This window comes from Typopeltis vanoorti, chromosome 17, assembly GCF_054136105.1.
Source record: "Typopeltis vanoorti isolate ZY-2024b chromosome 17, IOZ_Tvanoo_1.0, whole genome shotgun sequence".
NCBI classification, from domain to species: Eukaryota; Metazoa; Arthropoda; class Arachnida; order Uropygi; family Thelyphonidae; genus Typopeltis; species Typopeltis vanoorti.
The window spans coordinates 8,474,926-8,498,026 of NC_143565.1; the positions used below are offsets into that span (position 1 = coordinate 8,474,926).

At 35.5% G+C, this 23,101-nt stretch overlaps 1 protein-coding gene and 1 pseudogene across 7 annotated transcripts in view; one reads left to right on the forward strand and one right to left on the reverse strand.

Moving 5' to 3' along the window:
• dare (NADPH:adrenodoxin oxidoreductase, mitochondrial) overlaps positions 1-23,101 on the forward strand; it is a 129,933-nt gene that overhangs the window by 71,010 nt on the left and 35,822 nt on the right. For all 7 annotated transcript variants that reach the window (XM_090407578.1, XM_090407577.1, XM_090407575.1 and 4 more), the window contains 4 exons: positions 4,960-5,152; positions 9,493-9,692; positions 10,554-10,616; positions 20,222-20,330. In XM_090407578.1, the coding sequence (XP_090263704.1) occupies positions 4,960-5,152; positions 9,493-9,692; positions 10,554-10,616; positions 20,222-20,330 (565 nt within the window). The remainder of the gene's footprint in view (positions 1-4,959; positions 5,153-9,492; positions 9,693-10,553; positions 10,617-20,221; positions 20,331-23,101) is intronic.
• LOC150097121 (5S ribosomal RNA) lies at positions 14,847-14,965 on the reverse strand (annotated as a pseudogene).

Here is a 23,101-nt window from a genome sequence, read left to right on the forward strand (position 1 = left end):
AAACCTCCTGTAAAATTAAAGAACTTACTCAACACATCCAAGGATCCACTCCCTCCACTGGCCCACCCTAGGGTATACTGTATTCATTGCACCTGTATAGGGGAAACAGGACACACAATTCCTATCAGAAAAAAAGGAACATAAACACATAAACAACATATTAAATATAATAACTATAGTCAAGCTGGTCTTTCTGATCATGCCCTGAAAACACTTTACATAGAATTGACTGGAAAAGCACCTGTTGTTTACATCACACCAAAACATGGTATGAACGTAAATTCAAGGATGCCTGTAAGATTCTTATCAATTACTCTAATCTTAACAATAATGATAGTCTAAAAATCCCAAACATATGGAAGGCACATATTCTGCCCACTTAACCTTTCTCCCTTAGAGTTAGTTATAATCCAGGATTCTAAATTCTAATATAAAATTGTCATGTTAAATTAGGATATCATTTTCACTATAACAAAATTATCATTTTCACTCTATCTATATGAAAGAATATTTCCCTGATGCTGTTTTAAATAGAATATAGCTTTGATGTAGTTAATTTATTTTATTTTATTTCATTTATTTATTGTAATTTTAATTTATTTTCACTAAAGGTCAGCCAGTAGAATAACTATTGATCAAATCATTGTCTCTTTAGCATACTGTGTGAAATGTAATTTAGCTTGTCTTTGTATATGTATATGTGTATACTCCAGATATAATAATTTTCGACCTTAATATGAAGATCGAAATGTCAGGAAATTAAAATAATTATTTAGAACACAGTTGTGGAGTCCATAATTTGTGTAAAATGAATCTTTTCTTTTTGGATACTTTAATACATTTGTAATTCTGCTAGTAATATTGAATTTTCTGTTTATAGGAAGCTATCTTTTACAGCCAGATGTATTCATGCATCTTCACATCATCATCATCCTTCACAAAAAATAAGTATTATCAAAAGCATTGTACACCTAGCATGCACAATTTGTTCTTCTCAGTCTCTTCTATTAGAAGAATTAAATAAAATAACTTATATAAAAACTAAATTAAAAAAATTAAATAACTTACTCTATTACTTAATGGATGCAGTAAGATCGTGATACAAAAAATATTTGATAATTTTAATCTCACCTCTGGATACTGAACAAACGAGGATGGGCTGGCAATTTCGGATTTAGCCGACCAAATTGTATTCTTATTGACTTAAACAAATATTTCAAATGATGGTACAACACGACAGAATTTCATGCCTGCTGGGCCGACGATTGGTTAAACAAGGGCCCTGTTGTTTTTGCCTGAAAACCAGGGCGAACAGCGAAAAATCAGCTACTGGAACAAACCCTAAAATGCACCCCAACTCAATATCACCAGAGTTGAAGATCGGTACTATCAACATAAGAAGCCTGAATGGCAAAGAAATGGAGCTAGCTGAGGAATTAGATAAGTACCAGATCGACATAATACTGATGACTGAAACAAAAAAGACAAAAAATAAATACAAAATTTCAATAAATACAAAATGTTATATTCAGGCAATGACAATCAAGGAAAAGAATGAGTAGCCATAATATTCAACACAAAATACGAGGCTAATCTTCTTGAATGGCAGTCAGTCTCAAGTAGAGTGATGTGGGCAAATATGAGAATGGGGAACTGGTATTAAACTTATTTGTGCCTATAGTCCCACAGAAAGCTCTACTAAGGTTGAAATGGAAGAATTTTTTGAGGCTCTAGAGAAAGCTACTGACATAATGCAAAAAAAAAAGTTGGTCCTTGTTGGGGATCTAAATAGCAGAGTAGGAAATGATTGTGAGACATACAAAAATATTTTGGGAAAATTTGGAGAAAAGAGCAAAGCTAATAATAATGGCAAATACCTGTTGAATTTCTGCTCAGGACATGGACTGGTTATTACTAACACTATGTTCCAAAAAAAAAAAAAAATGTGCACAAATTCACATGGAGAGAAGAGGCAAGGAATAAGAAAAGTCTCATTGACTATGTTATTGTTGATAGTGATGTTTTCTCCCTGGTGCAGGACACCAGAGTGTACAGAGGATTTGAAATTGGAAGTGATCACTGTTCAGTCTTGAGCAGGATAAAATTGAATTTCATATTGAAAAGAATAACATATAAGAAAGTTTTAAAGCGAATAAAAGTTGAGCAGCTCTCAGATGTGAACTGTAGACCAAAATACACAAAGACTATTGAAGAAAAAATGAAAGATTTGAGAACAGGAATCAAACCTTGGAGATTCAGTGGCAAGCCTTGAAGAAAGCCCTGATTGACTCAGCTAGAGAGGCATGTGGTGAAGTTGTCTGCAAGGATAGAAAAATTAGAACTCCATGGTGGACACAGAAAGTTAAAGTGGCAGTGAAGGAAAAGAAGAAAGCATATCAAAAGTTCCTGGCAAATAAGTCAGCTTGTGGTCTTAGAGACAAATACAGAGACAAATGTAAGAAAGCGAAACACTGTGTAAAACTAGCTAAACAAAAGTCATGAGATGACTTTAGCAAGAGCATAGAAAATAAATATCAAGAAGGGGGCAAAATATTCTGGAGGATGTTGAAGAAGGTTAGAAATGGAGGAAAAAGTGTTGTAAAAGGAATTAGAGATGATAAAGGTGACATGAAAACAGGAGAAAAAATTATCCTGTTTTCATATCACCTTTCATGAAAACCGGATATCACGAAATACAGTCATGAAAGTTATGAAAAAGTTATTCCTGACTGTATGCATAGTGGTAAAAAACACTCAACAGGCATACAGTCAGGAATACATATCCATACTTGAAGTAGAAAAGCCATCAAAAGCTTGAAATGTTTAAAGGCAGCAGGCGATGATATTCGACCAGAAATGCTTAAGCATGGTGGTATAAAAGTCTTAGAGTGGCTGCACTGCATAGTTCAGAAGGCATGGACAGAGGGACAAATTCCTGATGATTGGAGTAGACCTCTGATAGTACCCATATATAAAAAGGGAAATAAAACTGAATGTGAGAATTACAGAGGTATTTCCCTACTGAGTGTTCCTGGCAAGATCTATGCAAGTATACTTGAGAAACGGTTGAGAAGAATTGTGGAAGAAAAGCTTGGTGAAGAACACGCTGGATTCAGGCCAAATAGAGGCTGTCAGGATCAGATATTCACTTTACGACAAATAGTCGAGAAAGCATGGGAATATAACAAAGATCTGTATTTAAGAGTTTTGTCAATCTGGAAAAGGCATATGACAAGGTGCCAAGAGAGAAGCTATTCAATATGCTACAGTTATATGGTGTCAATGGGGCATTATATCAAGCAATACTTAGTCTTTATTTGAGTTTTAAATCAGCAGTTAGGATTAAAGGAAGTACAGGAAGATGGTTTAATGTTAAATCTGGTGTGAGACAAGGATATACATTATCCCCTCTGTTATTCATTATCTATATGGATCATATTATGAAGGAAAGTGGTATTAAACCTGATATCAAAATTTGAGATGTTAATGTCAGCTCTTTGCTTTATGCAGACGATGTTATACTTCTAAATAAATCTGCTACAAGTTTGCAAGATTCCCTGACTAAATTGAATAACTGTTGTAATAGATATGGTATGAAGGTTAGAAATAAAAAGACAAAGACAATGAAACTAGGCAGAATCGTTGAAAATGTCAACTGCATTGTGAATGGAGAACCTTTGGAACAAGTAAAACATTTCATCTACTTAGGCACGATTTGTACTGAAAATGGTAAATTAAATATAGAAATAGAGAACAGAATCAACAAAGCTGGTATAGTAGGAAGTCAATTGAATATATTCATATGGAATAAGAAAGAAATTAGTCAGAACACTAAATTAGCTGTATACAAGACAGTGTTCAAACCAGTTTTAACTTATTGATCTGAGAGCTGGGTCATAAGTAAAACACTTAACCAAAGACTAGCTAATGCAAATATTAGAGTCCTGAGAAAGAATAGAGCCATGAACAGATGGCATCAATGGCAATATCATATTAAAAACGAGGATGTTTGGAAAGAACTTGACATTGTCAGCATCCAGGAAAGCGTTAGCAGAGCTAACCTCAGGTGGTATGGTCACTTAAACAAAATGGGCGAGGAAAGATTAGCAAACCATGTGTTCTATGCCAGGTTTGCAGGAAAATGACCCAGAGGAAGTCCAAGATATAGATGGATTGATACGATACAAAGTGCCTTAGATGATAGAAATATAAAATCTGATAATATCGGAGTCTTAATAAGTAACAAACGGATTTGGAGGAAAATTGTAGATAGGAAGTTAGTAATGATGTAAAATTTTCATGTAGTACTATCATATCCTGTACACCCCTTGAGGGTACATGGCAGGAATTTGATGATGATGATCTCTCCTCAAGATTGCAATCTGATGGTAAAAGGATCAGCATACCATATCTTAAAGGAACATCTGAATAAATAGCAAGTACCCTTTGCAGATATAATTTGTATACCACCTATCAAATATACATTATCAACTTTATCCTTGCCTGGTGTTCAACTATTGGCCATCCATGGAAACTGAGTAAGAGTGTAGTTAGCAAGGGTGTTGGAACTAAGTTCTTTGCTTGGAGAGTGGTTAATGTGTGGAATAGGTTGCCAGAGTCTATTGTGGGTGCCATGACTGTGAATGAGTTTAAAGCAAAGTATGATAGATAATACTGTGCAAATGTTGGATAGTTGACATAATGTTTAGAGCTCTCCTCGATGAGTCTAAGGACTCCTTGGAGTAGCCTGTAATAATAAATAGATTGAACTCTTACAGACATCCTAATAAGTTAGCTGCAGATAGACTGGTCTAGAAAGCTATTGTTTATGGTCACCTCAGCTTTCCTTAGGCAGATGAAATTTTATTATACTGTTATTGCTAATGAAATAAATGCTCATTTTTAATGTGCTGTTCATTGTTAAACAATATTTAAAAATTTGTAATGTTCTGTTATTAGGCCACTGATATTGCCCATCCTGCTTTAGAAGCTTTGAGAAAAAGTCGTATATGTAAAGTAGTTGTTCTTGGAAGAAGAGGACCACTACAGATTGCTTGCACCATTGCAGAACTGAGGGAGATGATTAATCTTCCTTGGTGTTATCCATTGTTGCATCAGCATGACTTTCAAGGATTAGCTGATAATATAGATGGTAAGGTGTATGCAAAATTTTTCATTACCAATTTCTCTTTCACTTAAATTTGCTGCAGTCCCCTTTTTATAAATGGTATGAAAGCTCCACTCAAATCATCTGCACTTTTGATGCTTTTGATGAACAGAAATGCTCCAGTTATCATGGGTCAAGAAGATTATAACAAAAAAATGCAAGATCTCCAATGTGACGGTTCCACGTACCAAATTATAGATCTGGACCCCACTATGTCTCAAGGAATGAAAGTCCAAAAATTACTAAAAAAAAAGTGACTTCCTGGCCCAAAGAAATCATCAAAAAAATAAAACCAATTCATGTTAAACTACTCCATATTTATGGATTACCAAAAATCCACAACCTAATAATCCCTTACACCCCATAGTCGATAGCATAGATAGTCCCACATATAAACTGGCCCAACACTTAGCCAAGTCGCTTGCTCTCTTACTGGCAACTCCTCTACTTTTGTAAAAAATCCAGTCCATTTCAAAACACTAGTTAAAAATTGTTTCCTAAAAACTTCAGACATAATGGTTAGTTTTGATGTCACCCCTTTATTTACCAATGTACCACTTATAGACACTCTGGATTTGATCAAGTCTAAATTCCTCCCTGATATTTTTGAATTATTCAAATTTACTATGCATGCAGGTTACTTTGCATGGGGAGGAAAAATCTACAAACAGATTAATGGTACTGCTATGGGTCCCCCCCCCTCCCTTTAGCAAACTTTTACATGGAACACTTTGAAAACACTTAACACAGCTACATACAAGCCACTAGTTTAGTTATGCTATGTAGATGATATGTTTGCCATTTGGCCCCATGGACAAAACACTTTGGATGCATTTGTCACCTACCTAAACAGTCAACACCCCAAAATCCACTTCACAGTAGAAAAAGAATCTAATAACTGTTTACCATTTCTTGGTAAACCATCTGAAAGGCGGGTGACACATTAGTCACCAGCCTTTCAGATTGATCACTATCTTTTTCCATTTACAGAAAGCCAACAGAGGAAGATACCTACATAAGCAATCATGTCATCATCCAGTCCAACAGTATGGCATTTTAAAAACACTCACACACAGAGCCAGAGCCATTTGTTCTAATGATACAGCTCTGACCACAGAACTCAAATATCTGTGCTGTACATTCTTAGCCAATGGCTACAATCCCTACAAAATAGATAAAATACTACACAGCCCCATTGCTCCTCCCTCCCTCCCCTAATACAAGAACACAACATGACCATCTCTGTTCCCTATGTCAGAGGTACATCAGAAAAGATAGCCAAAGTACTGATGAAACATGGCCTTCTCACCACTTTCAAACCTCATGTAAAACTAACAACTCTGATCTGCTCACCTAAGGATAAACTTCACCCTTTAGCACACCCAGGAGTGTATGAAGTTCCCTGTGACTTGGCCTACTATGGACAAGCAGGAAGATCAGTTAACATCTGCCTTGAAGAACATAAAAAATGTATTCACTACTATTACTATGCCAAGTCAGGACTGGCAGACCACACTTTGGATACTCCTTCACACAGGATTAGATGGAAGAAAACAAATGTGCTATTTAGGAGTTGTTACAGATCTGAAAGATTATTTTTTGAGTCAGCAATGGCTTTGAAGAATTCTCCTAACCTGAACAAGTATGGTTGCATTAATTTGCCAAAAATTTGGGAGACTGTCATCTTAAGAGCAACTCCCACATAGCTGTAATGATTTTTTTTTTTTTCAACATTAGCGGGTGCCATAAATAGGACTTTAGATCTTTTGTATACTGCAATTTTATTGTTTTACTTACTCACTGTCACGTGTACAAGTGTGTTGTGCTCTGATGATGCTGATTTGAAATTCAGCAAAATATAAACAATTAATTAAACATCTTTTGATTACATTGTTTGATGTTGTTAATACCGTTAAAACCTTAAGAACCTTAAGTCATGAATAACCATCAACATCTAAGCTTATCTGTTAGTTAGAATTGGAATGTAAGCTATTGACTTGGATAAGTGGGTGACTGACAGACAGGTATCAGAAAGTGGTATATAGGAATGTGAATCTGCTAGATTTAAGGTGGCTATTGTTCTACCAAAAATCAATTCTTGTACCACTGTTGTTCATTCTATACATTTGTGAAACCAGAAAGAACCTGACAGGAGATTTTCAGTTGTTCACTGATGATGATTCAGAGATAAGCAAGACAATCATGAATGCTACTGATATGCTGCATTTTCAGAATGACCATTAATAGTAAGTATAAAGGTGTACCTGTTCACTTTGTCATGATGGTTTCCAATGGCATATTACATTGATGGGATTATACTTGGAATAAACTGATGAGGCAGGATCTTAGATTCATGATGGATAGAAAATTGAAGTTGAGAAGAGTCACATTGTAAAAATTGCAGATACAACTCAGAAAATAACAGTGATGTTGAAACAAACAAACATTGATGTGTAAGGATAAGGTAATCATTTTGCATCTTTACAAGGCTGTGATATGACAGCACATGGATACTGCGTGTAGATTTGGAGGGGATAAAGTGTGGAAAGAGTACAAAGAATAGTTATAAAAATGATATCAGTATTTTGAAAGTAAATTACAAGGATAGATTGAGAGTATGTGGATTGCAGACAATGGTAGATAGGAAAAAGAGGAGTGATGTGACGGAAGCCTATAAACTTCTTTAAGGGCGTTGTTGAATACCGATTAATGGAATTTTTCATTATATGAATAGTGAGGAGAGGACAAGGTGACATCTGTGAAGATAAGTTTGGATCTGGTTAAGAAATGGGTGAGAGGTTAGTTTTCTTCTCTCAAAGAACAGTTATTGAATGGAGTAGTTTGCTTATTGAAGTGGTGAATACCATATAAATGAGCTTAAGAGAAGATATGATAGGTAGTGTGGATGGCTTCCTTCGAGAGTCCTTAACTCACTGGAGGTCTCTGATAATATTATTATTATTAATAGACTTGAACTTTCTGTATAAGTATAATATATACTTATAATAATAAGTATATATTATATCTAGCTGAAGAGATCATGGTCAGGGAGGAGATGGAAAAATAGCATCCTTGAATTTAAACCAGTCTCCAAGAGAATGATAATTCTTAGCTTGAAAATCAGTAACTAGTTTGATTTGAATGCAGTAGAATGTATTCACATGCTGGTAGTCATTTAGATGAAGAAATTATGATTTCTATGAAGATATCTTTAACTCTGAGAGATAATGCATGCTATTGGAAAATGATAATGGAATACTTTAATTGTAAAGCAGGCAAGAAGCAACAGGGAGAAGGTGGTATAGGTGTGTAAGGCATGGACCAAAGAAGCGAGAGCAGAGTGACATTGAATCTGCAGAGGGCTAGGAATTGGGTATGAAATTTTGAATGATGAATAAAAATAAAACATGATGTATCTTATTATACTTGGCAAGAAATTAAGATGTGTCTGTTGTTATTCAGTTTAATTATGATAGTGATCATGTGCTAGTTGAGGACAAGGATAAAAATAAACATCAGGAGAGAAAGATTGAAACTAGTTACAAAAAAGCTCCTGGAAGATATAGTAGACTGTAAAGAAAAGTTTGAGAAAATAATAGAAAGAGAGTTAAAAGATTACTCAAAGTAGACTTATCTGAGAGAATAGGAAAAGTAACTTATATATTGGAAATATATAAGTTACTTTTGGAAATATTGGAAATTTCTAAGGACTAATGAAATTCCTTACTAGCAAACAGAACATCTGGAATTTTTACTCTTACTGCATGGACACTTGAGCTAATAAAAAAAAAAAATAGACACACAGGAGTAGCACAGACAATATAGAATTTGTAAAAATGAGAAAGCTAGAAAATAAATTGGAAATGAAATAAAAAAAATATAAGAACAATGTAAAACATGATAAAAAATACTGAAAATAATCAAACAAGGATTATATAGAATGAAAAAAATGGATTCCAAAACTGAAAAATAAGAAAAGACTAGTGCAGTACAATAATGAGCATGAGATGCTTTTATCAGGATCACATGCTTCCGCTTTTCATCTTTTTTTTTTTTTTTGTGAAATAAAAAATCTCTTTCTGTAATTAAAAGAATGATACATTCTTTTAATTACAGATGTGATTATTTTAAAACGAATATATATTTTATCTGAACATTTTTACTGAAACAAACTTATCAAGATAATGGCTGTTCAGAGTACACATCTCAGATATATTGTTCTAAGCAATAAAAAAAGTTTTGTTATGTTTATTTTATTTTTAATTCTAAACCTAAATGTTTAGAATTGTTTTGTTTTATGATGTACTTCATTTAATACCATTTAGCACTACCAAGACCTCGCAAGCGCTTAATGAAGTTAATGATAGATACTGCATATGGAAATATCAAGGGTGAAATATTTGAGAAACAAAAAAATGCATCAAGAAAATTTGAAATGATGTTTTGTCGGAATCCAAATTCAGTGTTATCTACACAGGCAGGAGATGAAGTGTGTGGACTAGTTGTAAATATCAATGAACTAAAGGTAAGAATTTTTTTAATTATGACAGTATTCTGCTTAACAAAATAGAGAACTTTTATTCACTGAATTCTCTAAGTTCAGAAAAATTTACTGAATATTATATTACAGAGTCGTGGAATTTTTCCTGTTTTGAATAACACTAACTAATCTAATAACTGTAGTGTTCATTTTCTGTGTGGGATATGGGATAATGGTATATGAAAGTAAAAATCCTTAAATCCTTTCATTAATCCCTTCTTCCTGATTTATACTCATGTTAGATCCACACATAACTGAACAGGTGTTCAATTCAAACCAAATCCAGCCGAATAGTGGGAGAGGATAATCCTTATTCCTGTAGCATTCTATGTCTATATATTGTATTTTTTCTTCTGGCCAGTACTCCCCTCCATGTGGGGCACCATCACTGTGAGGTCCTCTTCATGGTGGAGGGAACCTCACAATGATAGTGCTAGCCCTTTTCAGTCTTCCTCTTTTTCTTTGCTCTACTTCTCCTGAGTACTACTACCTCACCCTTTCTTCAAGACCACCATCAGTAGGATCCAACACTCTGCTGCCATGTTTGCCCTGCAGTGCAACCCATGGACATCCAGCAAGGGGGATAGTTTAGATACTTCAGTCTTTGCACCACCCTTGTGCAATAAGATTATCATACATTCTTTCCACATTTAATGTATATGTTAAGATTTAGTGGTGAATGAAGAATTACCAAATGATATGCATTGAAGTATTTGATTTTTGGATTAATTAACTTGTTTTATCAGAAAATTTCACGTTACAGGTCATTGCTTGCTTAATCGTTCCATTTCATTGAACTTAAATATAAATCCTATACCTTGACCATTATGTCTATTTTATTTGTAGGAAAACAATGGAAAATGTGTTGCTGTCGCTACAGAAAAAATAGAAACAATCGAATGTGGTCTGGTAATTATCTTTTTATTATGTTCCATGTAGCGTTATCAGTTATTAGATCAAAGATAAGAAAACAGTTTATTCTCACATTATTAAAACCGTTATATAAAGAAAACAAGTTAAGATTATAGTTATAAACATAATAATAATAATTTTTATTTTCTTCTAAAATTGTTTACTTAGATGCATGTATGTGTGTGTGTAAGTGTATATTTTATTTTATTTATTTATTTATTTTTAAGTTATCTCATACATGTATTTCTATCACTTATAAAAAAAAAAAATAACAGCAAATTTAGAATCTCAGAATGCATTGACAGTGAGTTACCATCTCCATATTTGTATGATTGATCAGGATGTAAAGGAATCATTATTATTGTTATTGTTTGGTAACCTTTATGGACTCAACAGGCTCATCATGGGAGTCCCACTCAACCAGCAACATATCTATCATAATGAGCTTTGAAGTTATTTACAATATCTGCACTCACAACACACTTAGTCAATGCATTCTACTCACTAACAACTCTTCATCTGAAAAATCTACTCATCATTCCCTTCTTCACCACATCCTTATATCATGATTCTTCAATTATCATATTTTATATGGAATAGCATTATTCTTTCTGAAACATCTCCTGTTATTATACTTACAAAAAACTGAAGTACTTTTTTTTTTAGATATTTTGTATTCACAGAAATGAATTTCTCATCAGTTACTAGTCACACATCATCACTATGTTCAAACCAAAATTGCAAACAACCTAACTGATTAACACAACAAATAAGCACCATCGGACGGTTTATAGACTGAGGGACGATTCACTTAGCTTTGATGATTATACAACAGCTTTGAACAAGAGTACTGATCTATGTCACCTGTATGGCTGTAATTACCCATTATTAATACTATCAATTGCACCAATTTCATTCACTATCTACCTACCACTAATTAACCTTTACTCACCATTTTACATGCAAAAAATCTACTCCTCACACCTTTTATATAATTTCTAAAAATGCTGTTTCATGCATATTTCTTCCACTCTCTGAAAAATCCTTCTACCATCTCATTAGATCATGTCCAGTATTGTTATTATTTTTCATGATAATTGTACACATAGTATGACAGTCACTTAACACAGGATACACAAAAAAATAAAATAAAATCCTAAAGTCAACACAATCAAGTTAATGAGTAAGGCAAAGAAAGTTTATTATACAAGCCATAAACTCCTTTATTATTATTATGCTCCACATATCAGAAGCCTCATTATGGGAGATACACCTTAAGTTAATTCACATCCTTGCACTTGAAACATTCTTTGACAGTACATTTCAGTTACCACTCTCCAGCCCACAATTCCCAATCCTTATATCCTTTATGTAATTTCCAATGATATATCTCTCATTCATATTTTTTCAACCCTATGAAGAATCTCTGTGATATCTGGTAAGCTTTTCTCAATAATTTATATGGTTGATTATCATACTGTTGTCTCATATTTACCACCACAGTCTACAATTAACACCCCTTCAATCTGTCCTAATAACTTACCTTCCCCAGCCTGAAACTACCTTAACTTAATGACTTCTGTACACTTTTCAGAGATTTTCAGAGGAAAAAATCCACCATGCTCCACCATAGTAAATTCAAAAAAGAAAGACTGTTTTTTGAATCTGTATGTGCACTTGGGAATCAACCAAATTTAAACAAATACGATTGCATTAAACTTCCCAAAATTTGGGAAACATTAATTATTAGAGATCCCTCTTTACATCCTAGGCCACCTGCAAATGCCCATAGAGGGCGCACCACCTAGATAGGACTTTAGTTTCACTCACGACTATATTGTATTTGTGTGTGTGTTGTTGCAAAAAGATTTTTGTAATCCCTGAAGATGTCTCTGTGACAGAAACAAAATATTGGAAGTATTAAAATTAGTTTTAATCCTTTCTCAGTGCTGATAATATTCCATTAAATCTCCAACATGAATTTCAGCATAGTTCCAAGAGAGTGGAAGCAGGACAAAATAATTGCTTTGCATAAAGGAGGATGTAAGTCTGTGGCAGCAACTTTAGACCAGTCAGTATCTTAGGAGTGAACTGGAAAAGTTGGTCAAAAAGAGAATTTAGATACAGTAAATGGGTTTGGATAATCTGTTGGTTGATTGGATAAGAAACTGGCTCTCTAATACCTATGAAATGTGTATAGAGGAGCTATATCTCAGAGGAGGAGTTACTAGTGGAGTTCCACATTTCACTTCCAATTTCAGATCTCCTGTATGCTCTTAATATGAACATATCACTATCAACAATAGCATAGTCAATAATACTTTTTATTATTTCTTCACTCCACTTGAATTTATGCATATCTTTATGTTAGAATATGGTGTTATTCACATCAAGTTTTGTTTAAAGGAAGATAAAGTACTATTCCTATATATCTAGAGATAATATCTAGAAAACATACATGTGGAGCATAGCATTATATGGTTGTGAGGCCTGGACCATAACAAAACAAGACATCAAAAAGTTGGAGGCATTTGAACTTTGGTGATGGAGAAAGATGATGAAAATTAGTTGAACAGAAAGGAAAAGTAATGAAGAAGTTCTAAATATAGTTCATGAAGAGCAGTCACACATCAATAAGAGAAGAAAAAGCCTAATTGGACACCATTTGAGGCATGGGGGACTGATTACAGAAATAATGGAGGGGACTGTAGAAGGAAAGAGGCCACGAGGCAGACCAAGAATTTCATATATAAATAACATAATGATGCTAACTGGTGCTATGAGTTATTATTATTATTATTATTAAACAAGACCTCATGGAGTCAAAGATTCATCTAGGAGGTCCTTTTATCTCACACACATCTCATCATACCGGGTCTTAAACACATTCAAACTCCCTGCAGACACCACACTCTCAGGCAAGGCATTCCAATCATTCACAACTCTGCACGAAAAAAACCTGCCTCTCACTCCCCTACTCACACCCTCTTTATACAGTTTCCAGGGATGACCTCTGGTTCTCCCCTGATCTCCCACTATTCTCTGTAGAACTTCTCCACCATTGATCCTATAACAACCCCTTACCAACTTGTAGGTCTCTATCAGTATCTATATGGATCTATATGGATCATATCTATATTCATTATCTATATGGATCACATTATGAAGGAATGTGGTATTAAACCTGATATCAAAATTGGAGATGTTAATGTCAGCTCTTTGCTTTATGCGGATGATGTTATACTTCTAAATAAATCCGCTACAAGTCTGCAAGATTCTCTGACTAAATTGAATAGCTGTTGTAATAGATATGGTATGAAGGTCAGCAATAAAAAGACAAAGACAATGAAAATAGGCAGAATCATTGAAAATGTCAACTGTGTTGTGAATGGAGAACCTGTGGAACAAGTAAAACATTTCAGCTACTTAGGCACAATTTTTACTGAAGATGGTAAACTAAATATAGAAATAGACAACAGAATCAGCAAAGCTGGTATGGTGGGAAGTCAATTGAATAAATTCATATGGAATAAGAAAGAAATTAGTCGGAACACTAAATTAGCTGTATACAAGACTGTGTTCAAACCAATTTTAACTTATGGATCTGAGAGCTGGGTCAGAAGTAAAACACTTGACCAAAGACTAGAGACCGCAGATATGAGAGTCCTGAGAAAGATTAGAGGCGTGAACAGATGGCATCAATGGCAATATCATATTAAAAATGAGGATACTAGGAAAGAACTTGACATTGTCAGCATCCAGGAATGCGTTAGCAGAGCTAATCTCAGATGGTATGGTCACTTAAATAGAATGGGAGAGGAAAGATTAGCAAAACAAGTGTTCTCTGCCAGGTTGGCAGGAAAATGACCCAGAGGAAGACCAAGATATAGGTGGATTGATACGGTACAAAGTGCCTAAGACGACAGAAATATAAGATCTGATAATGTTGGAGTCTTGACAAGTAACAGACTGATTTGGAGGAAAATTGTAGATAGGAAGTTAGTAATGATGTAATTTTTTCATGTAGTACTGTCATATCCTGTACACCCCTTGAGGGTACATGGCAGGAATTTGATGATGATGATTTTGATGAGGTCTCTATCATATCTCCCCTCTTCCTTCTCTCCACTAGATTCTGCAAATTATATCTTTTCAATCTTTCCTCATACTCGACATTTCAGAGGTCAGAAACTACCTTAGTCAGTCGCCTTTGGACCAAAAAAATAATGCCAGCAGCACCCAGGTTTCCAAGATGGGCACCGTACCAAGTACTAACTGGGTTCAGGTTTGCTTAACTTCAGTGATCAAACGAGAACTGGTGCTTCCAAACCGATGTGGCCGCTGACACACGTTATGAAGAGATAAAAAGGAGATCACAAGACAGGATGTTCTGATGTGCTACTATAATTACCAATCTTCAGATTGATGCACCAAAGAAGAAAAAGAATACTAACTAACTAACTTTTATTGGATATTAAATTGATAATTCAACTATCAGCTGTAGTGCTATAATGGCCGATAGTTGAAGGAATCAACAGCCGTAATTAAATTATTACTCAGCCAAAAAATTAGCCTTGACACTCAAGGAGTTGGTTGGCCATTATTCCTCCTGTATAAAAAATGCACAACACTTCATAATCAAAATGAAGGTCATGATCAACAATTAACATGTATTAGTCAGTTTTTACATAACTGCCCTTTTCATAAATGTTCAAATCCTGACACAGTTCTAGTTCTCCTTTCACAAGACATCATGTAGCAAAATAACCAGAACAAAAAGAAGGTACACCCACTGATTCTTTCCCCCTCCTCATAGTCAACTTTTATATGGAACATTTTGAGCTACAAGAACATTTTGAGCCAAAGCAACTCAAACATAAAATCTGGCTCAGATATGCTGATGATGTATTTTCTATTTGACCCCATAGTTGCCAAACACCTTCTTAAGTCAACCAACAGATACATTTAATGCAAACCATTGAAATTGAAAACCATAACATACTTCCTTTCCTGGATACACTTGTTACACATCTTCCCTTAGGCTGTCTATAACCTTTACTGTGAACCTACATGCACATAGACTCATACCACAAATCCTACACAAAAACTAGAAGTCATTAGCTCCTCAAAAATAGATCTCTAACAGTTTGTCCTAGTGAGCAGGCTTTAAAAAATGAATCTCAAATTAAATAAGCAAAACTTTTATAAAGAACTGCTTCAACAGGAAAACAATAAATATAATTCACAAAAATACAAATAAACATGGAACTTTTTCAAACTGCTTCAGGCCTCCAACAAGCAAGGTTGTGTTCTCACACCAGATGATGAACTTCATCTCTCACCTAAAGACAGTCACAAAAAGATGGTGAGATTTGAACCTGTAGCCTATTTTGTTATGTTAGAGAGTAGGAAAGTTTACCACTAGGCCTGTCAGGCTGGCACACTTACACTTATATTCCATTTCAGTTTATACTTAAGATGCCTAGTCAAAAATTTTATAACAAATGATTTTTCTTGTTTATATAAATTATTTCATTCCATTATCCTCTTTAAAATATGGCCACCCACCTAAGTTTTTAGTAACAAATATATAGATACTAATTTTGTTGTTTCATATATATACAAGGGTGTTCTGAAAAGTTCTCGGCCTAACAATGAAAAAACGAATTTATAATTTAAAAATTATTTTTATTTTTCAACATAAGCTCCATTAAGACTAATACATTTATTCCAGTGATGCTCCAGCACCATTATCCCATCCCTGTAGTGATTCTCAGTAAGATCTGCAAAATACACCTCTATGACTGCAATCACCTCTTGATTCGAAGAAAAATGCTGACCGGCGAGGAAGAGTTTTAGTTCTGGGAAGAAATAGAAGTCAGAGGAAGCCAAATCTGGAATAGGGTGGATGTTCCAACAATTCATAGTGCAGATCTCTTAATTTTCTCATTACCAAAACACCTTTGTGGGCAGGTTCATTGTCCTGGTGAAAGATGATTTTTTTTCTTCTGCAAACTGGGTCTTTTCTCATGAATTTTTTTGTCTGGTCTGGTTAAAAGATCAGAATAATATTCCCCAGTTATTGTTTTACCCTTTTCAAGGTAATTAATAAACAAAATGCCTTTAACATCCCAAAACACCTATGCCATGACCTTTCCTGCTGATGGAACTGAATTGTCTTCTTTGGTGCTGAACAACCGGCTTCTGTCCACTGTTTTGACTGCTGTTTGGATTCTGGTGTGTAATGGTGAATCCAAGTCTCATCCATAGTAATAAATCGAACACACAAAATCAGTTTTATTCTTGTTAAAACGCTCCAAACACTGTTCAGAGATTTTCATGTGAGTGCATTTTTTTATCTGCTGTGAGCAAGCGTGACACCCATCTTGTGCAAAGTTTTTTTGTTTGCAATTCTTCATGCAAAATATATCCTACACATTTGTTTGAAATGCCTATAGTCTCAGCAATTTCATGCACTTTGACTCGCCGTTCATCCAATACCATCTCACAAAAAATAATCATTTTCCTCCAGCATTGTTTTTGATAACACTCAAATTCTCAGACAAGATGAGATTTCTCTTCTTGGAATTACCCTGACATCAAGCCTCTCCTGGCATAAACACATCACAACCATTTCATCCTCAGCTTCCAAAAAACTAAGTTTTCTCTTTCACTCAAGATGCTACTTCATCTCTAAACAGCTGTTAACATTATACAAATCACAAATCTGCCCAGCTATCGAATACTGGTCTCACATTTGGAATGGGGCTCCTAATAGCTCCTTCAAAATACAATGCTTGACTCAATACAGAGGAGAGCAATTAGACGTAAATGACTCATGTCTCACCAACTTGCTCCTTTCACTTTCACATAGGCACTTGGTCTCTGCAATTTGTATATTCTATAAATATTTCCATGGGAAATGTTCATCTGAAACAGCATCAGTAATTCCCCCACTCTGTACTAAGTCCATTGGAACATGTACAGCTGCCATCCAACATCCTTTCACAGTACACTTTGAAACCCACAGAACAAGTTTCTTTTCCTTCTCCTTCATCTCTGCTACTGTGGAATAGTCTGTCCCCTGACGTATTTCCCAAGGAATATAACATACAGGCTTTTAAAGCAAATGTAAACAAGTTTCTCCTTTCCCAATCCACCACCCATATATGTACTAACGTACTATAGGTTGACCAGCCAACCTCTCATATATGGGCACAACATAAAAAAAAAAAAATTGTGCACTTGATCGATGATTTCAGGTGTTGTTACACTTTTTGAACGTCCTTCATGTGGATCATATTCAAGGCTGGTACTGCCACTTTTAAACTTGGCAGCCCTTTTCTTAATTGTCGAAAATGAAGGAGAAGATTGCCCATAAACTTTTATGAACTTTGAATGAATTTCTTTTGGGGTTAAACCTTACTTTTACAAAGAATTTTATAACCTCACGATACTCAATTTTATCAAAGGATACAAACAACACTTTTGCTTCAGACAGCTGTATAAAAAAAAAACTACTTCATAGGATGACTTCACATGGATGCTTATGATAGATGTACCAACTTAGAAAAAAAAATCTTGCAGATAGCATTGCCATCTATGGTTGAGGCTAAGAACTTTTCTGAACATACTCATATATATATATGTATGTGTAGAGCCTCCATAGCTCAGTTGGTTTAGACAAGCCCTTTAGTTGGAAAGACCTGGGTTTGAGTCCCATCTATGACATGAGGAACCTTTATCAGGTGTTTTCAACCAAATGGTGAGTCAGTCAGTCTCATATGAGGGCTTTCCTTCCTGGAAACTGAGTTTCCAGGAAGGTTTTTCATCCCTCAAAACAGGCAAACTGGCCCCGTGAACACACAGATGCTACAGACATAACACACTTCTGGAATAAGGATTAACCAACCTATTCCATAGGATTTCTGTTTCAAACACCTGCACAGTCAAGTGTGGGTCTACGCGTGAGCATAAATCAGGATATATATTATTATTATTATCATTATTATTACTATTTCTGACACCTCCAAGAAGTCCGAAGACTCATCGCAGGAGGACACCTACAACTGTCTCAACTACTATGCTGAACCTCTACTACAAATCATCTCCATCAACACCATCCACCACCACAACTAGTATTTTTTGTCTATAAATTGCGTGTGTTCTGAAGGGCCGATTTGTTTGTATGTAAGATGAAAAACCTGAGTTTCTGGGATAGGTGTTAAAACGAGTGGCACACAAGCTAACTCACCTTTGATACATATACACTATCTGACAATAATTGTCAGACACCCCTGTTATTTGAAGTTATGGAACATTCCAAGTTTGTTAATAACATAAAAACCAGTGTACAGATAGTAGGAAGCAGTATTTCATCATAGCAGTTGAATACAGGTGGTATGGCAACATGACATGAACTCAGACCTTGAGAAAGGTGTCATCGTGGGCTGTCACATTGGCAGCACGTCCATACATGCCATTGTCGCTCAACTGGAGCATCCAAAATCAACAGTTGGTAATGTGATCAACAAATGGGGATGTTCTGGCAATACTAGTGCAGGAAAACACCCAGGATGGCTGCCAAAAATGACTGACAGGGACAGGAAGGTGTTAAAATGAGTGGCATGCAAAAACTGGCTACAATTGGCACAGACCATCTGTGATGAGCTCCAGAGCATCAGTAACACCATGATGAGCACTAATACTGTATGAAAAGAACTTCATTTACTGAGTTTCCACAGAAGAGCAGCGACACACAAGCTGAACATCACAACAATCAACAAGGTGGCTCATCTGGCCTGGTGCAAAGAGAGTGTGAGCTGGACAAGTGACCAGTGAAAAACAATACTTTGGAGTGATGAATTAAGGTTCACCTGTTTCCAGTCTGATGGCAGGATGTGAAGGCAGCCTGGTGAACACTTGTTACCACAGTCTGTTTTACCCACAGTAAAGTTTGGTGGTGGAGGAGTAATGGTGTGGGGGACCACTGGTTGTTGTCCATGGTTCCATGAAGGCAGCTCAGAACCTTGATATTCTAGATAATCTTGTGTTGCCTACACTCTGAGTTTTTATGTAACGGACCTGTATTATTATCAAGATGACAATGCCCCATGCCACAAAGCTATAGCTGTTATGGAATGGTATGAAGAAATGGGTGTTTAACGATTGTCCTGGCTTGCGCAGAGTCCTGACCTCAACCCCATTGAACACCTGTGGGATGAATTGGAGCAGTGATTGTGGTCCAGAGCAGCACACCCTTGATTTGTTGCTGAACTCAGTGCTGCTTTGATGGAGAATGGAGATAAATTCCACCTGATGTATGCTGCACATTGGTGGAAAGCCTTCCTCAAAGGGGGGATAGGAGGTGGTCAAAGCCAAAGGTGAACATACTTGATGTTAGGGTGTTACAACGAATACCTGCTGGTATCCATTGTAAATTGCTGAAGTGTTCGGACAATTATTGGTAGATAGTGTATGTGTATATATAGAGAGAGAATAAATAAAAAATGTACGAAATAATGATTCTTTTAAAATTCCAAAAATGGATTAATATTTGACATGAATAAAGGTTATTTACTTCTTTTTTTTTAATTACTCAGATTTTAAGAAGTATTGGCTATAGGAGCATACAGATAGACCCTGATATTCCATTTGACAGTAAATTTGGTATTATTCCAAATAGTAGAGGAAGAGTCCTTAACAAAAAAGGTAATTATTTTTATTTCAAATTTTTTGTCTTAAGCTCTTTATTTTATTATACCATATTAGAAAACAGCTCTCTCTTTTTCTCATTACTATTTTAAGCTAATTAGAATATATGCTATGCTCGACATGTCATATATATTAAGTTCCATGACATCCAACCTTGTATTAGCCATTCTTCTATTCTACTGACCTTCTCACAAAGACTTGGTACTGCTCTTAATTTTCTCCATAGTATCAGTTGTGCATTTTAACAAAGATGGGTTATTGATCGTAGTATTATCCTTGGTGGTAGTTTAAAAAAGACTAAGAAATTCATGCATTCTCCCTCTTTAAATATGATTTGTTAGTTTTTTTGTTCGTGAATGACATTCCTTATAATGACAACTAAATAAATGAATTCTTCAAAATTAAGTGGATATTGAATACCACATTATTTATTAGCCTATTTCTGATGGCAGGTTCTTATTTCAGTAAATAAATGAATTTTAATCAAGCAACTGGTAAGTCTGCTACAATTGCATTCACAGCACATCAGATTGAAATATTTTTATTTAACGTTGACAGTAACAAAATTGATTTATTTTCTTTGTAACATGCATAATTACTGTTGGTAATCTTAAGAATTTAATAATCACTTTTTAAAAAAAAACACATTAGAAATGCATGTAACTACATATTCTGTTGCATGTCAAGATCAGATTCCTCTTCTTGGGCTGACTGATTTCTAGCTTCTCCTGGCACATGAACATATTACATGCATAGTCACCTAAGCCTCCAAAACAAGCTTGTCTTTTCTCTACAAGATCCACTTCTGACCTCTACAAATCACGATTCTGCAAAACCAAAATTCAACCAACCTTAGAACTCTGCACTTGCATTAAGGGTAGTGCATCAAAAATTCTCTAAAAAGGTGTGGTTGCATTTAGAAGAAAGCCATCCATCTAACCCTCTCATGCATAAGGGCCTCATTTGAGGCCCTTATTAAATATTATTAAATCTTCTCAGATGAGGACATCATTTTTAACATATACAGGGCACAAATTTAGCAAAATTAATGAATTCATGGTAATACTGTAGGATTAAATGGTACTGTATCATCATTATAATTTTTTATAAATGAATATAAAAATTCATGCATGACAGGGTTAATGACTTCCTATCTCAGAAACTCATTCCTATCCTTTTCTCATAGACAGCCTCTTTCTGCTTCATTCCTGTTTTTTCTAGGCTCTGTAACTCTGAACTACTCATAAGCAGTTGTAGGCAACATTTATACATCATTTAGTTTCAAGTGCTGACTTACTAAACACCAACTTATCCTCCTCTTTTATTTCATCCACTGCTATTCTTTGGAAAACAGCCTTTCTCATGCTGTTCTTCCCATGGACTGGCCCACAGTTGTTCGCATTAACAAATTTCTTCACTCTTCATGACCACTTGTCTACATGCAGCACTGTCGTGTTATAGTTTGTGCAACTTCTGATGTGTATAGGATTGATATAAAAGAAAGAAAGAAGTACTTGAGTACTTGTTGACAAAACATTTATGATTCCTGAAAAGAAAAAAAATCACTGCTCCATTTGAGAGCTCTCCTACTTAAGGGCAATTTACTCATATTTTCCTTTAAATGAATCTGTTGTACATAATGAACCAGAAAAAAGTCTTCATATTTGTGATTACCAATAGCGCACTATGATCATTGTGCATTTTTGCACTGTGATCAGTGTTCTGTAATATTATTATGAATTTTTGCAATGATCATTTCACTTCTCTGGCACACAATTATATCTAATACCATAAATTATAAAAAATTATTCATTCATTTTCAAGGTCCACCTTTCCTAATTGGGTTGTGGGGGCAGGAACTTCTAATGGTCATGATCCTCTGCCACCAAGCTCAGGTGTTCTGGTTGGACTCCCAAACATGTCCACCCAAGGTTTTGGATATAATCTATCCAGTGAGTCCTTGGCCTTCCACATGGCCTCCCACTCTCTGGCTTGGCAAAGAGGGCCTGCTGGGGGAGCCTCTCTTGTGGCATTCTGACCAGGTGCCCGTACCAACGTAACTGTGATCTCTCAACACACGGAGAAGCAGCGGTTGATTATTGAGGGTTTCCCCGAATTGCAGAGCTTCTGACTCTGTCGAGTCTTGTCAGCCCCACAACCCCTCGAAGGAACCTCATTTCAGCCGCTTAGATTCGTGTCTGCATTCTTTCGGTCATTACCCAACTCTCATGACCATAGGTGAGGATGGGGACATAGACTGTATTGAAGACAGCCAGCTTTGCCTTCTGGCTTAACTCCCACTTCAATACTACTGAACAACCAAGCTCCCACAATATTGTGCTTGCTGAGCCAATCAGAGTATCTAGCTCTACGTCCCAATTTCCATCACTTGTGAATATGGACCCACGGTATTTAGACTTCTCCACCATGGGACTCCACTCACATGTATAGTGCACTGGGATGGTTGTCTTGAGACCAAAAATGTTTCAGTTTTGGCCACTGATCTTCATTCTGGCTTCTACACAAACAGCTACAAACCTAACCAGGATCCACTGGAGGTCATCTGTGGAAGAGCTAAGCAGAACTAGATCATCTGCAAAAAACAGACGTCCAATGCTACTTCTTCTTCCAATTCTGACACACTCACTGCCTTGGCTGTGCCTATCAATCCAGTCCATAAATATTATGAAAAGGAGGGATGACAGAACACACCCTTGGCAGAGGCCAATGGAGACTGTGAAAGGATAATAAAATATTATTATCATTTA